Raw genomic sequence first — 17,645 nt, forward strand, 5'->3', positions numbered from 1 at the left:
AGCATTAACACCAGCATCCTGAATTAATTCCAGTGTAGGCAATTTGGCTTATTACATTTAGAGGGAGTTTCAATTAGACAGAGTGTTCTTCCATTTATACTGAATACAAACGTGCTGTTTGTGAGACATGCTCAAGAGTCACTGTGTTTCACCTCTGCAAGATCACAATATTGGGTGATCTGAATCTAAAATACAATTTGAGTTTACCTTTGTTTATTAGAAGCATCTTCATGGAAGATTCTCAAAAACTTGTAAAATGTATAAGTACAAACTTTGCAATAGCTTTGTGATAAAAAAGTCCATTTTCATTCTAAGCATAGGTGTTAAGTCCATTGGAAGTTTCACAGTTTTTTGTTGCTGAAATTTCCAATGAAGATTTTGGTGTTTTTTTTTTTTTCCCCCTACTGTTTCCAGTAAGAAGTCTTGGACAGGGTTTTATTTAGCAGTCTTTCTTGGATGCATAATCTCTGTCAATAACACAAATTATCAAGTAGATCTGAAGAAGATCTGGTTTGTCATAAAGACTTTTGGGTTTCATTTGTTAAAGAAACATATTTGAATCTGTTTAAGAAATGTCTCTTGAATGCTGACCAGTGCTGCACATCCTGAGAACCCAAAGACAGAAACATACAATTGCTTAGGGCTGTGACCATACAAGCTTTCCTAGGAAGAACAGGCTTTCCTAGGTGTCCTTTTCTGACACCATTTATCTTACAAGTAATTCTTTTTATAGCAAGTCAGCATCAAGGAGGTATTCCCTCTGTCAGAAGACTCTTGTATGGATCTCCTCGCTGTCATGTGGAACTCTTTAATCATGAAAAGTCAGAATTATCCCAAATTTTGCAGAGAAGTGCCACATACATAACATGTCAAGCACAGGTCCAGGAGAACAAGCCAAGGAAAAGTTAAACCACCACTGTATTCTTCCCTTTCCCCTATGCAAATATAGCCTTTCTGGCTCCTGGGAAGGAAATGTCACCTGGGAAGAGTGTGAAATGACTATCAGGGAAGTACACCTGAGGGGTAAGATGGCAGGGAGAGGCAGTTTGGGTAGCACAAAGGTGTGGGTGCAGGCACAGGGGCTGTTTACCAGGTCGTGGCTGACCTTCATTCCCCTTTGTGTCACATCCATTCTGTTGTAGTCAACCTTGCTTCCTTTCACAAAAAGGGTCTTTTGTGTGCTTATTAACACTATTAGCACTGGCTGTTTTCTAATTCCGACTAATAATTGAGAAACTCTAATTACTGTAATTACTACGCTCCTGGGGTGAGGTTTTATTTTTTATAATTATTTATAGTGATTTTGTTTGTGAATACTTTGTTCCATTAAAAGCATAATAGACAATCATAAGTCCTTGCAGTGCATTTATTTATAACCACCTCCACTGAATTTTGCAGCATTTTGAATTTTTCAGCATTTATTAATCAGTTATTACTAAACTTTTTCTGCCTAAAGCAAGTGGGAGAGAAAGCGACTATTGATAAATGGCAAATAATGTGACATGCCAAGATTGATTATGCCAACTAAGTACTAGTACCAACCCAACAAGAGCAAAGATGGAGGTGTGACAGCTAGATGGCACAATTGAATATATTCTAAATCTTCCCACCATGCCTCTTCAAGGAAAACAGAAATGTTTCAGTGTGTGTAAACACTAAAACAAAATCAAGAACCATCGGAGATTTTGGCTGGTACATAAACACTTTGATCACGTTCCCAGTGATTTTCTGGGTCTTTGGGAGTTTGCCCTCCAGAGTGGTCTCTTGGAGTAAGCAAGACGTTCTTCTGTGTCTACTTTATGATCATGCTGGGTGATCGTAACATCATTACACTGCTGGATAAAAATGTTTGCTTCTTACAGAATAATCCACCAGATTATGCTAAATCTCTCAGGTAAAGATGCTCCCTGAAATTACTCAATTCAGTTCCTCTACCACTTACAGACATGGGTACATAGGCCTCTTGCATCAATATAGTCCAGAATACATTACTTTGAAACAGCTTGTTGTCACACTGATGTAATTGTATGAGTCTTGATTGTTGTTTATGCTTTTTATCCATTAGTGTGTGGCTTGGAAAATTCTGGTTCTTGGATCATTACCATTAATTACTTGCCATTTTCTTTTTGTGAACTTCATTGTGAGTGGAAAATTGTTGATCCCAGCAGGAAGAAGACAGAGACCTTTTTTCAAGGTTGCTTCAAGGGCTGCTTATTTGTTTAGGTTTTTTTGGTAAAAGTTGTTGTCAACCTAGGCCAACCTTAACAAGCACCACTTCATCATCCTTTATCAAAGAACTATTCATGCAACTCAGCAATGCTTTTTCTAAATGACTGTGAGACCTCATTTTGATTTTTAATAAACAGTCACATTCTAATGAGGTCTTCATAAAACTGACTAAATATGTTTAGAAATCATTAGCTTAAATTATCAGTACAAAACTCTCCTTAGGGAGCCCTGCAGATTTTGTGGTAAGACTTCTGGCAGATGTATTAGTGTAACAGCTCAAGCTAGTTCTGAATTTCCACACAAGCAGTGTAAATGTGAGTGACTGGGTAACAGGCTACTAGATGAAGAGCTAAATGTCCCTCAGGCGGGTTCATTAAAGAGAGAAAACAATCAAAACACATTTCGGTGCCATTTAAATACCAGGTGCACAGCAGTCTGCAGGTGCCAGAAACACTGACAAGGGTCCCTCACTGGAACACACAAGAGCTTAAAGGGATGTGCAGTTCTGACAAGTGTGCCTCAGATAATGACAGATATTGGCAGATGTACCTGGACCCTGCTGGAGGGTAATGGGGGACTGAGTCATTTGCAGCAGGTGCCTGTATTAGGGACAGCCTCATGGTGATTCCTCCAGCAGCAATTAAAACAGTCCTGATGCATAATGCTCCAGGGCAAGAAGCAAGTTCCTAGCACTGATTTAATGACTATCCAGCCAGTACTGGAAAACAAATACAAATACGCCCCCTCAATGATTAATTCATGACGGCCGTACACCGTGTGGCAAACATGTAAAATTTTGAAAATTCCTGTTTCCTAAAAATGCAAAAGAATTTTCCTCCTTGGCTTACCATGGGTCAACGTGGTTAAAGAGTAAAACTAAGAAACCCCTATAAATCTTCTAGCAGTGATAGCAATAGAAATAGAAAACCTCAAGTTTGGGAAGGTTATAAAGGTTTGCCCTACAGGAATGCTACCAAAAGTCCATTAAAATCATTGCTAATCAAGGTGGCACACTGCTTGTGTTAGGGGTTGCGGGACAGATGGTGTGTTTGCAATTTGCCTCCTTGTTGTTGATGATTCCAGCTCTGGGAGTGGCACAAAAACACCAATGGAGGAGTGAGTGCATTGCTCTGTGGCTCATACAATTTTATTTCCATTAAAAGCTCATTTCAATTTCTGCTCTCTGATTTCACCTATGCTGGCCTCCAGAGAAAGTGAGAACAAAGTCATTTCTACCACTGCCAGAAACAACAAAGCTGCAGATCTGTATCCTACTAGGACTCTTGCACCCTGAAGAAATCTCCATGGTGGCACAAAGCATTCCTTGCTGCTGTGGGAATGTGCTGTGCACCTAAATGCTGAGAGCAGAGGCTGCCAGCACTGGCACCAAGACTGGTGTATCCCTTGCTGACATCTGACAGTTCACTCTAATTGGCACTTCCAAACACTGACTTTGGGAAAACAGCATGTGGTTTCATGCAGAATGCTGTTTTTGCTCTCAGGCTTGTTTATTCATACCCAGAAAACATCCCTTTTAAAGTTGTTCGCTTGGGCACTTATGAATGTGTATAAAGCTTTAACAAAGAGGTTTGCTGGAGAGCTTCCTATTCTTACAAATCCATCTGTTTTGAATTGATACGTGACCATCCAGCTATTTCTACCTTTCCTCACTTAAGGGACTGCATTTTTAAAGTGGCCTCCATGATCCCTCTTTGTCTCTGCAATTAGTCGTACATGTGCTCCTGCAGCAGGTGTTAATTGCAGTCACAATTCCCATCTTTTTACATCTAAAAATAATACTGGCACCTGATCTGTAAGCAGGCTTGAGCACACAGATACCTGACTGTTAGGATTTATATTATCAGTTCACAAAGGACATATGGAAGAATAAATTGAGACTGTAAAACTGGACTTGCTCAAAAGGACTTTAACTCATACCACATAAACAGTGCTCTCTCCTAATGCAAATGCCACAGGGCAGAGGCAGTATCAGACACTGCACCAGTGTGAAATTAAAAACATCTCTTAAAACCATGCTGCTCAAACCAAGATGTGTGCACTTGACTTCTTATTTCAGCACTTTGATTTACAATAATTGTTGTAGTTCCCATAAAAGCAGTGGGATTTCTTTTCATATCAAATGAAAGCTATATGCCAAACTCCTAAGCAAATTTTCTTTAAAAAAACATCCCAGATGAGAACTAAGACAGCAGAGCACAGACAAAGCAGTAAATGAAAAGACTCACTTACTGACATTTGTGTGAAACACAGAAAAAGGTTCCATTCAATACTTGTTGAAAACAAAATTAGGCATAAAGACTAGAGTAGGAGGCCTACTTTAGCAGTTACCAAGCAAAGAAAGAGAGTTACACAATATTAGTCAGGTAACTCAAGCCTCCCTTTACTACCCAGCTCCCCAACATGACCTCCCAACCAACAAACAATGCACAAATGTGTAAAACTAATTTTTTCTGTTTTAGTCCAGAAGGCTTTCAGGAAGGAAAACCCAAACAAGCCAGACCAATTAGACAAATATACCAAGAAACAACTTCATTCTTTAACTACTCAGACATCAGTTTCAGAATGATGCCTCCTTAGCCTTCCTTAAAAAAATTAAAAAGAGATGATTCCATACCTTGTTCTCCAACAAATATACTGACTTTCTTAAGAGAATTGGTATATCTCAGATATGTACAAACATATGACACATATGTACAAACATATCCCCTCTTTGTCAGTCTTTGCAGACTCTGCTGTACAGAATGCAGCTTTATCAGTTACTTTTTCATTGTGCTAATGATAACAAAGCCAAGCATCCAAGGCATGTTTAAAAATAATTGATAATGAACCTCTCAGCACAGGCAGTCATACATATTTTATGTGCTATACTTAGTATGTAAGAACCTTGTTGGTCTGTTATTTAATTTTGAAAAGCAAACACCTTAGATGTCTTTCATATTTTTAAGTACAAAATCCACTTACCCTTCCCACTTCTACGAGATTAGTAACCATGATTATGCTTGCTGTGTTTTCATGCCATACCATCCTCCAGAAGTCATATATTGTCTCCTGCATTGGTCCTGAAACAACAAATCAAATGAAAGGTTACTGAAAGTCTCATGATTGGAACCTTGTCTCTGGGGAACTTTGTGAAACCGTGACTGTACACATATATTCGTATCACTATCATCATATTTTTCATTTAGGGTCGGTCAATTTCTTTTCTGTCATCCTACCTATCTGCATTTAAGTATTTTTCTCCTGAAATAGTGTTCTGAAAGAAAGTTCTCCAGCACTTAGGTATTTATCTCCATAATACCCAGAAGTGGAATTATAAAAAATGGATAACATCACTCTTTCTTTTAGCAATTGGATGATAACCTAGGGAAGGTGTATTTGGAATGAAATGAGCCTCAATGGAGTATGTGGCCTTTCCTGGTTTCTAATATTTTTCTTAGTGTACACTATTCATCAAATTAGTCCAACTCCTAAATTGTAGTTCCTGAAGTGAGGCAGAAGTTATAGGTTTTTTTGCTGCAGTGTATCACTTTGGAAAACAGTGGGGAAAGCAGCAAAGAAACCTGATGTGCCATGGCAGCAGGTCCTCTGCAGTTCTTCCCCTGTGTGCTTCTGTTCATGAACATACAGGGCATCCTTCAGTATCATGCTGAAGCTGGGTACCAGCTCACAGGAAACACTACAGAAATGCAAAAATGTTGAGAAAAAAACCACATCTCTTTGTGTGCACCTGGTCCTGTCTGTTTGTAGCCTACATATCTTACCCATCGTGCATGGTGTGCCACTCCAATTTGAAACCAGTGCTTTAAAATCACTGAGCCAGTAAGAGTAAACAATATAAACTATAAGCTTAACATCCATACTGAATCCATTACTGAACTGTCACATTGCAGTAAACAATTAGAGGCTTATTTAGAGGAATGACTTAAATCTAAGCTAATTGGAGTACAAATGGATAATGTATCGCCCTAATGTTCCTTTAGTAAAAGAAGCCAACACTCTTCAAGCATTACCAAACCATATATTGACAGATTAGGGCAGTTTGGCATCCATGTTGTGTATTTTGATCTCCCTTCGAAAATAAAATATTCACTCTGAAATCAAACATTTAGTGGAAAGTATAGTAATATATTACTATATTGTCACAGCAGAGGGCTTGGAACAGATGGTATTTAAAGATCCCTTCCATCCCAAACCACTCTGTGACTTTGTGATTCTGATATTATAGGCAAACCAAAACAAACTCACTAGGAAAATAACATCACAGTTATGACATAACTTAGATTGGAAATTTAAGTAAAAGGTAATAGACTAAAACTCTTGAATTTTTAAAAATTTGTATTTATTTACAGAAATTCCAAATTATAATTTTTCCACCCATAATTTGCACAGATCATTTAAAGAAGCTATGTATTCTCCCCCTTATTTTATCTGTCTTTAAAAATGATGCATATATTATGAGTTTCATAGATTTCCTTATAGTCATGGGACAGGAGAAAAAGCCATTTAAAACAACAGGAAACGATGACTGTTAGAACACAAGAATTGTCAGAAGGTCTTAAGAGTAGAATTAACAGCAGAAACTCAAGCTACAGTTTCTGAAATTACTAAATTCAAGCTGACATTATAGGTGCAAAACAACACCTTCCTTTTTTAAGTTAACAGCACAGAACAGGTGATACTTTTGTGAGATTTTATTCTGAATTTCAACAATACTTTAATTGCTCTGCATCATATAGAAATTTACAGCAAGCATTTTATTTCTATCTAAGTGTCCTGGATATGTAATACAGCCATGGTCCAAGTGCAATTTTGAATGTCACAGCAATATAATTAGTACATATTCTAGTGGAAGTTTAGCTTGTTTGTGTTTTAATATTCTAGGATTCAATGTAGCTTTCTTTTGCAATAAAGTCACGACAGCACTGGAAAGGTTTTGTGCCAGCCTCTCCTACTGATTATGAGGAATCAAGAGTATTCCACTCACTCTAGGAAAATACTGTCGCTGTAGAGCTCCCTCCTTCCTCTCAAATCTGAAGCAAATATTCGGCTCAATTACTGCTGCTATTTTCTTTCAAGGAGCATAGCTAACAGTGGGATTAGGGAAAGGTGGTTTTCCACAGAGCAGTGTCCTGGAAAAAGCCTGCAAGTTCATGACACATTATTAACACTATGCTTGACCAAGGACAAAAAACCCACAACATTGTTGCTTCAAGTTCCCTGGTTTAATGGAGAAAATCTAGACGGCTCCCCTGCATTCTGTCTTCCTAGCAAACATTTTCTGTATGATGTTTCAATAAATTTAATCTGAGCATATTCTTGGTAATGCTGCAGAAAAGATACATGGTCTACACATCTACACAGGTCTCGTCCCCTCACAAGAAGCCAGAATCTTTGAGAAACTGTGAGGCAATGTAGCAAGTTTCTTTATATATTAATTCAGTTTTCTTTCCCACAGATTCACTTGAGATACACGACAGTTGGGCCCTACATTGTAACAGTCATTTCTTTTTGACAGCTCTGGAATAACCTGCAACAATTTAATCCTGATTTCTTTTTTTCTCTACAGGCTGTGAAATTTGTGCTGTGATTTAAAGATTCCTACATTTTAAATCCAGAAACCACAAATTACATCTGGGAAGAGATTCTAAACACTAATTTATTCCTGTAGATTTTGAACTTGTCATTCTCCATAAAGAAAAAAAGACAATAAATTACATGAAAAAGAATTCTTTAGGAAAAGTAATGGTTTTTTGCAGGCCAGAGAAAGAGCTGAGCTATAACAAGGTTTTCAACCTTGATTTTAAGTGTACTTCTAGAAGAAATGTCCTATTCTGCAGTGCAGATTATGCTCTTGTCAATCTTACTAGCCAAATAAGACAACCATAATTAAAAGTGCTTGACAGGATTTCCTGCTCTCCCTTCATATTCTCACATGTTTTCTTGCTTTTTGGGTCCAATTCTTACATGTAGCCTCCAAACTTCTTTGACGTTCAAGACACCAAAAAAAAAAAAAAAAAAACCCAAAACCTACCTTAAAGTCTCAGTTAGCAATTCTTCTATATCCCATTTTTATTTTCTTCTTGACATTTTAAAAATATTTTCTGACATGTTAATAAATTATTACTTGTCTCCAGCAAGAACTGAAAAGCATTAGAGGCTAAGCAGGGTTGTGGGATTTATTATCCTGAAGAACTAAAAAATTTGATTTCAGAGACTTGTGGTAGGAGGAGAAAAGAGGCTTTAATTGTTCTAAGCATCATTTTAACAGAAGTGTGCACAATAGGCAGAAAGGTTATTCTCAGCAGTTGCCCCCTTGCAGGAGGAGAAGGTCTGAAGAGAAGGTACTGTGCTACTCGACAGAAAGCCTGCAGCACACCCCATTAGCTCCACAGTACAGTACTTGGTATCAAAGATCTTTGCTGTGAAAAAAAAAGAGATCACCAATGTACTGCAACCAGAAGATGAAAAGCAAAGGAAGATAAGAAAAAGAAATCAACCCTCCAAACCCCTAGCTAATTAAATGCATTATTGAAAAAACTCACAGAAACGATTGGTTGTGTATTTTACAACCATTGGTTCTATTACCAGCAGCAGTTAGTTGCTGCTCTGGGAACAAAAACATATTAGGAAATGGAACATCACACAGCTTTTATGAACGGTTTAGACTTTTTAAAGCTGCTTTTGTAACCAGTTTCCTAGTTCCTCTATTTCTGCTTCCTATTGTGAAACCCGCTTCTGAAAACTGGTATTGCTACGGGGGTATGAGATCAATTTGAATATGATGAACTAGCCCAGAATATAGGAAGAAGTGTTCAGGTGTAGGGAGGGAATAAAGCAAGCACATGAAGAAACAATAAAGCCTGAATCCTGAAGCCTACACAGCATTTACTCACACAGGACTTTTAAATCTCTGGGTCATTTTTCAATTTCTAGAAAAGCAAGCAGCTTAGACAAGGAACAAATAGCTTCCAAAATATTTTTCTAACAGAGAATGTCAAATCCACCAGCTAACATTTGGTCCACCTGAGACTGAGTTCAGTGACAGATATTAAAGTTAAAAATGCGCAGAAAATTAACAGATACCCTTAAGCTCCAAAGGCTCCCCAGAGACAGCACATGGGCAGTGGGAGCCATAAATATGTGCTAATAGAGGCAGGGGACTGACAAGATGAAAGACTTATACCTGCAGCACCTAAATTCCATCTTGAAAAGAGAGCAGAAATACCCCTTACAGTGAGCAGCCACAACCACACTGCATGAGGAGGTGACTATAAAATAGTCCCTTCACCTACTGGTTACTGTGGTTTCTGGTAGCAATGATAATTTTCAATGATAACTGCCTCCACTTTTTACTGAAGCAAAACCTGCTGCTTGCTGCTGTGACTGCCTACAGCTGGACTACTGAAAGACACTTAGCTAATATACCTACTTAGGGGGAGCTGCATTTTAGCCCTCATTCTTTTACTATGTATGCTCCCTTCAAAATGAACTTGAGACACAACGAGTGTTTTCCTATTAAGAGATATGGCTGCACGGCAACAACAATAACAACAAAAGCAATGATTCCCTTTGCAACTACAATGTCAAAAACTCCCAAACCCATTATGTAGCAGAAATTGTCTAAAATACACTCAAAAGCATAAAACCAGAGGGGAGTAGAATACTGGGAGAGGAGACTACAAGGCGGCAGATTAAAATTTTCAACAACTCTTGTTTTCCTAACCAACCTTTTGGGACAGATGTAGCTGTTAGTAGGATAATTTATTTCACAGGAGGAAAAAAATTTTAAATTTGCACTGCCAGTCCAGAGATCTGGTAATCCACAAGAATGTGTTATTTGCTCTTTTAACCATGCTAGAATTTGGATATAAATATGCCTTCAGAAAAAAGTATGTAATAAACTGCAGCTAATTGTTACTTTACACTACAAATGTCACTGACTGCAGGCAAGGGAACATCTCCTGTGAACAGAATATATTTTTTTCCTATTCAGTAAGACAATTTGTCCAAGATTTTGCCAAAAGGAGCTTGCAGGTGCATCATTATGTGACCAAGTTTTCATGATTGTTCAGTTCTGCTAGTCTCCCAAATACCTCCTGGGAAGCTCAGCACTGGTCAGCAGCTCTGCAAATCTGGACACCTCCTTAGGTGACCAGGTGTAGGCTACGGAGTCTTAAGATTGAATCCTACTTTTTCAGAAAGTATTGTGTCTTCATCTTTCTATCTTAGTCAGCTTACTATAGAGAAAAGGTACAGATCCCAGTTGTGCTGACTTAGCCAACCTGCAAGATAAACTGCTGGTTCAGTATTTTTTATAATTCCATGACCACACAGCAGTACAGCTGTTGTTGAATCATCTTCACCTTCCCAAATGAGCTGGTTTCTGGAATGAAAGGTGATGTGAAGATCTGCTCAATTGCTGATAATCTGATTTGTCAGGGGTAGTCTTCACCATGTGCTTGTTGAATACTTATGGTATGGCATGCATTGAACTTTCACTCATGCTTCCTGGAGCTCTTAAGGATTTAATGCCTCTGTGAAGTTCAGAACAAAACTCTGCTAAAACTTCAAAAACTCAGGCAAAGATTATGCATCTTTTCTCTCTCAAAATAAGTGCAGATATTTGTTTTCTATTTTAACATACACACTTAACTTTAAAGGTTTACACAAGAGCATTTTAATAGGCACAATATGTGTGTTCCTATTATATTAACAATTTTGATATCTGAGATAAAGCTGAAGTCAAGATATCACTACACCATGGGCCCACTGCTCATCACTAGCTATCAAAATGCATATAGATCAGTCTCTTGCGTTTCTAGGTCTCAAGGAAATGATGATGAAAGAGAATCAGGTCACTTAACCTGTAAGGCTTCTAAAAGCTTTAATGAAGTCCTCCAAAGTCTGTTCCGGAAACTAAAAGAGCTTTGAGGGTAAAAGGTACCCCAGTACCATCCACCTGTGCACTTTTCCTGAAGTCTCCTACAGGCCTGTCACTGTAAGAATTAGCACACTAAAAAGCAACTGACATTTGTACTGGCAAAACCTGGCTGCTAAGGCTTCAGTGTTATTTATTAATTGCTAGTTTCTAGTTGTCATACACATTTTACGCACTAAATAAGCTCAATGAAATAAATAAAACCCCTGTAATGAGCAGAAAAAAACCCCATGTTTTTGCTTTTTCCCTCCTTTATTTAATTTGAATTCCTATTTAATTCCAATGTTGAGTGTGATGATATTTGAAAAGCACTTTCTAACTTTAGCCTTACAAGTATTAATAATTACATAATATTCAACAGGGCTATATTGTAATTATACAGCTATGCTGGATTTCCTGAGAAAATCTTCATTACAAATGTCTCTTTCCTTGGACAAAATATAAATAAACAAAGTTGTGGATGGCTTACCACTGAGGCTGGTTCCCTATAGGTATGTTAGACTAGCAAGGAAGCCTGAGGCTATGGTTACTCTCATCGAAAAATCTTCTGCCTCAGACTTAGACCTTATTTTAACAATTCTTTCATTGTAGTAGACTCAGAGATTGCACAGAGAGAAGCCAACTGCTTGCAGAGGCAGTAATGGCCTCATACTCAGCTGAGAAAAGATACCAATTTGTAGGTGAAAAATTCTACTAGAACTTAATTCACAAACAAATAGAATTGTTTGTTTTCTCCTAACACTAGTTTGAACTCAGGCTTCAGAACACACCATGCATATCAGATATATCTGAGTTGCAGCCAGTCTGCCAATTTTTCTTTTGGCCTTTTGCAACAATACCACCTTATAATGCTTGCCCCCAAAAAAACAGTATGCAGCAACACTGCTCAACAGTAAGTCACCTCAGATATACTCAAATTGGTTAATCAGGACTGAGATATAAATTTAAAATGTGCTTTTCATTATTTCCTTACTTAGATGGATTGTCAATAAGAAACAGATCTGACTGAATCCTGTTAGCTTGACATTTCTGGAAAATGCTGCTTATACAGCAAGCTGAAATGCTTTATTGGGACAAATCCTGCCTAGTGCAGCTACTGGCAACATAGAGGCTTTCTACTGTATCCTTTGCTCTGGAAAAACACAGCTTTCTCTCATTACCAGCCAAAGGACAGCACAGTGAATAGTAATTGGCTGATTTTCAAGCACAAACTGAATCCTACCTGCTTTGAGCTAGCCAGTCAGCCAGCCCTGCTGCCTGCACACTGCTATATGTGAAAATTTGCTTTCAGAAAATGAAATGTTCAAAGTGCTTTCAAGTCCCATTAGCTTTCAACAAGGCTTAGATTACTAAGTGAGTGTGGAGCATGTGGAAATTTTATGTATAGCTCCCATGAGACTGACCAGTGCTTTGGCTGGCTTTCTATACCACCTACTCCTACATTTAAGGAGTCAGCACTAGACCTCTTACAGTAAGAAGAATAAGAGAAGATTGACCTGTAAATTCTCCATCTCTTTCTAAAAATAAAAAGAAAACAAAAACATTCTTATTTACAATGTACAGTAGTGGGGAGCCAGAGTCCCACTATTTTATGAAATTATTCTAGTGTTTCACAAATAGCTAAAATAAAAAAACCCCTCCATTCTGAATTCCCAGTTTAATATAGAAATACTTAAAAATATTATCCTTTGAGCAATAATAAAACTGATTACTCCAGAGATTTCTTCCTTTAAAATTGCTCATTTCATAAAACTAGATAATTGGTTTGAAAATGCATATTGTCTAAATGTATGTATATTCACATACATATCAGCCTTTGGCTAGAGCTGGATCATTTCTCTTGTTGGCATTGCCTCTGCTCCTATTCTGCAATGATTCTGTGGCTAGTCAGATGGAGGAATGTGGTATTCATTCTCTGGAATATCACATGGCATTTTCTTTATTGATACAGATCTAACAGGGCTGGAACAGTGCCCATCTCAATGCATTATTTTGTCTGCATTATGGTACTATCTAGAAATGCCAGTCTGGGACTGGAGCTCCATTGAGCAGAAGTGCCTTACATACAAAATGCCCATGAATGCACAAAGGTGTTCATGCCCCTCCCACTCATAAGAAGCCAAACACACCTTGAAAGACAAGAGAAGAAAGGCAGGCTTTGAAAGACCTGAACAGTCTTGGTACAATACACGGCAACCACAACATGACAGCTTCTACCATTCTTGAATCATCTCACTTGTTCCTGCTCCATGTTAGTATTTCCATCATTTTCACAAACAAATCATTGCTGAACTTATTTTAAAGGCTGCAACCACACTTTATTTGTGCACTCTTGACAGGTGCTATTTAAGACACTTTTATACCACTACAGCTAATGCTGCCAGCTAAGTTTCCATCTAATAAAGTGTTACACACTTATTGATTGACATTTCTCCATGGTTGGATTTCCAATACTAGCTCAGTTTGTTCTATTTGAACAAAATAAAATGAAAATGTCATATGGTTCTCCAAAGAATAAATAGCACATTTCCACAACACCTTTTGACTACTCACAGAAGTACTGCAGCAGTAACAGAGGAACTGGCAGCAGCAGAAATTGTCCAGATTTTAACAGTTAGCCTGAGATGAGACAAAGCTGAATGTAATAAAAGCAGTGTACATAGTACTACTGTCCATCTATGCACCCTTATGCCACTCAAGAGAGCTGCTTTTTCTGATCTTAACTGCAGGAAACTAAAAAAAAAACCCAAAAACAAAAACAAAAACAAAACCAAAAAAAACCAAAAAAAAAGGCAAACAAAACCCCCCCCCCAAAAAAACCCCAAAACCCCAAAAAACCCACAAAAAACCAAAAAAAAAACCCCACCAACAACAAAACAGTGTAGTTGTAGGTGAATGTTGTTCATCCAGTCTAACTGAAGAACTCTTTCTTTCATATCGTTTGCTTGCCCCACAGCAGAGATGTTAAATGGTCTGTTCCTCTCATTAACATTTTCTCAGCCTGTGTAAATCCAGCATCTTCCAAATTCTGAATTACATGTAGCACTCCTGGGGGTGAGGAATTCCCTAGTGAAGGCTATGTGGGATACCTGAGTCATGCCAGAGCCTTGAATCTTTACCTTGCAGCTTTTAAGACAGCACTGCTAGACAGTGGCTTGCAGAGAGTGTGCTTCAGGTTTTTCTGCTATGAAACAGGAAAGCTTTGAATAATGTAATTGTACCTAGAGGCCTTGATGTATTCTCCAACAGAGTGTACTAGCTACAGAGAAGTAAGTCTCACTCATACATGGACCTTCTTTCACTCTATGTACTACAGATATTTTAATTGCTTATAGTCAAGCATGTGAGAAGAATGATGGTGACTCATCTGGGAACCAGAGATACAGGTATGAATACATCAGATGGGATAGCAGGGAGAGGCACTGGCTCTCTGCCCGAGGTCACAGCTCTGGCTGAAGGGTTACTCCAGGTGGCTTGAGACCATGGTTCAAACCTGAGCTGTCTTTGTGAGAGCAGTCCAACAGAAAGTTTCAGTTGCTGAATCAGTGTTTTCCACCAAGAAAGCTGTTTATGTTTCTAATTTGTACATTCTTCTTAATAAGCATGATTTGCATCATGGAAATATGAATACCTATTAATCACTCATTCTAAATAGCTCATCTGAGCTTGGAAAGACTAACACATACAGATTTTTTTTTGGTAAAAAACATGCTGCATCTAGCATTTTCAAAACAAAAATCTTAAGTAATTGACTTGTTGGACTGGGCTCTTCATATCAACTTGTAATGCAGAATCAATTTTGATGATGGATGAGAAGTTTAAGATCATTTTATCCCCTTCAGTAGAAGGTTCCTTAGGGAATGGACAAAAGAACCTAATTAGTCTTTTGCATTTCTACTTTCTATTCCATGTTGAGTCAATCATAAGCATCAGATTGTAATAAAATCATCACTATTCTCTAGCTCAAAAATATGAGTTCATTTTGGCTACTTGTTTCTTTTATTTTTCCCCAAGGACCTTATTGTGAAGGAATGTTGCTCATGCCTGTGAGTAAGATATTCAGATGCGGTATTTTTTAATCTTGTGCTGGGAGTTTAAGTGCATTAACATGAAGACTTTACCTAGATGAACAAACAAGATAATTTAGTCTACATTAAAGCATAAGTAAAAATGCTTGGAAAAAACTTCTGTCACAGTTTATCGTCCTGATACGTATCTCATGAGTGAGATGTATCACTCACAATGTATTTTTATATTTAAGGGTAGAGAACATTGGTACTTTTATTTCTTCCTCACAGAAATAGTCAGTATCTAACAACTATTGGTCAGATCAAGATATGTACAAAAGCTATTAAAAACAGATGTAATTTGATATTTTAAAGCAATATTTATATTTTCAATGTCAAGATAATTATGATTAAAAATCAAATCTATGTAACCAAAAACTCAGCACTATTATTTGTTGTTATTTTTGGGGACCACCTCGTTATTTTTACCACTTTGAGTAGGAAAGGGCAATGTTAATGTTTTAATTCTATTTTTTCATTTTATTTTATGGGAGACTGCAGTATTTGATGTACACTGTGAACAAGGAATACCATTCTAACATGTCAAGTGTATTTTTGCTCAGTACAGACACAATACATGAACGTGCTTGCAACAGAATGAGATTTAGAAACAGCAGAGGGAATCTCCAGTCTACATCTGAATATGCAACTGCATGGAAGAACACAGATGGACAGGGAAAGAAATTAATCTAATAAGCCTGTATCTTTTTTTGTTTTCAAAGGCAGTGCTGCGAAATCACCTGGGCAGTCATGTGCATAGGTGGCCACATCAACACCACAAGGGATTTCAGTTTTATATCCAAAGGATATAAAAGAGAGAAAAAACCGACAGATTTCAAAGATTTGGATATGGTTACAAGACAAAAAACCAAATAAAAACAAAAACAATCAACCAAAAACCACACAAACACAAAAAACCCCAACTCTCCAAAAAAACCGAAACCATCCAAAACCACCAAAAAAACAAAAAAAAACCCCACCCCAGTTTATTTGCTTCTTGATACATTTGTTTCTGAAATACAGTTTGTTTTGTAAATTTGCTACACGACTTTTTTTTTAATCTAGGAAATGAGAAGACCAAAAGCCTTCTTCCTCCAGACTGCTGAAGACCATCTGGTGAATAAACTTCACAGAAAAAAAGATGCCCTAACTACGTGATTTTTCTGACAAACTGCATTTCTTGGCCTTTTTTCTGCTTTAGCACTAGGCTTCACTGATTACCAGGTGAGTTAACAGGACTCTGTCTAGCACCTTTGGCTGCTAGGTACTCCCCCCACCAAGCCCAATTTATGACTGATTTTTTGTCACAGATGGAAAACTTCTCATGACACATCAGCTTTTCATAATTTGCCTTCCTCTGAAATACAGACATGCAGGTGAATTTGTACAGCTGATGCTGTATACACCTTCCTTGAACAAAAAAATGGATTCTAGTGAATACTATAGGCAATTAGTAGTCAGAGCAACACTAATAGATGATCACCTTTATAATGTTCTTTTCTGAAAGTGTTTGGTTCACAAGGACAGTGTGCTCAGCTCTTGAGTTTCAGAAAGATGACAATTTCCCTGTTTGCAGAATATAGTTTAAGTTACATATTTTTGAAGAAGAAAAATATACTACTTTTCACACAATCTTCTATTTTCTACATCACAACCAAGAAACATTTTCTTTTGCCTTGTTGCCATATATAGTGCAAGAGTTCTATTGTCATTGCATTGCAAGGGTTCCTTATTACAAGAGTTTCGTACCCTCTTGATGTTTCTCGTAGACAGCTCCTCTAGGCACTGACTCTTCCTGCTCTTAATCCTTAATAATTGGCTCAGATGCAACTCTTTACAGGGTAAGATTACTTCCTATACGACCTTTATTTACTTATGTTCTATCCCCCTACATGCCTTATTTGCCCCTAATTATTTACTGAAGACTCTAATTTCTCTTACTTCTTTATTCTGATATGAAAAAATCTGTTTTAAATTTTCTAGCCCGATTTTCACAACACAGAATTCAAACCAAGATCCTGTCTTTGAGACAGAGATCTATGTATGCTCTGAAGTCCTTTATGTCTGATTTACTGCACCTCAGTCTGTGGGGGGAAGAGGATAGGCAGAATTGCTTTTTCTTCCTCTGTGGCTTTGACCATGGACTACAGAAAAATCATCATTTTCTCTAACTTATTTCACAAGCCACATTGACAAGCCATTGAAAGCCTGCATGGGATTTCAGAATTTATACTGGCAAATAAATACTAAGTAATTATTTATATAACATCTAGAGCTTGTTTGTACTTTCAGAGAACTTCCAAAGCTTTATGAAAGGTGGGCATGTATTACATGCAAAATGTAGACACGTGAAAAATTCAAGTGCCTTCACCTAGCAATGAACCTATCAG

The 17,645-nt window shown here is 37.6% G+C and overlaps 1 protein-coding gene across 9 annotated transcripts in view; it reads right to left on the minus strand.

Annotated features, from left to right (window-relative positions):
- The window catches only part of PTPRM (protein tyrosine phosphatase receptor type M), a 441,289-nt gene that overhangs the window by 28,863 nt on the left and 394,781 nt on the right, over window positions 1–17,645 (minus strand). For all 9 annotated transcript variants that reach the window (XM_063166391.1, XM_063166383.1, XM_063166378.1 and 6 more), the window contains one exon: window positions 5,212–5,309. In XM_063166391.1, the coding sequence (XP_063022461.1) occupies window positions 5,212–5,309 (98 nt within the window). The remainder of the gene's footprint in view (window positions 1–5,211; window positions 5,310–17,645) is intronic.

Source organism: Melospiza melodia, chromosome 1, assembly GCF_035770615.1.
Source record: "Melospiza melodia melodia isolate bMelMel2 chromosome 1, bMelMel2.pri, whole genome shotgun sequence".
In the NCBI taxonomy this organism is placed as follows: Eukaryota; Metazoa; Chordata; class Aves; order Passeriformes; family Passerellidae; genus Melospiza; species Melospiza melodia.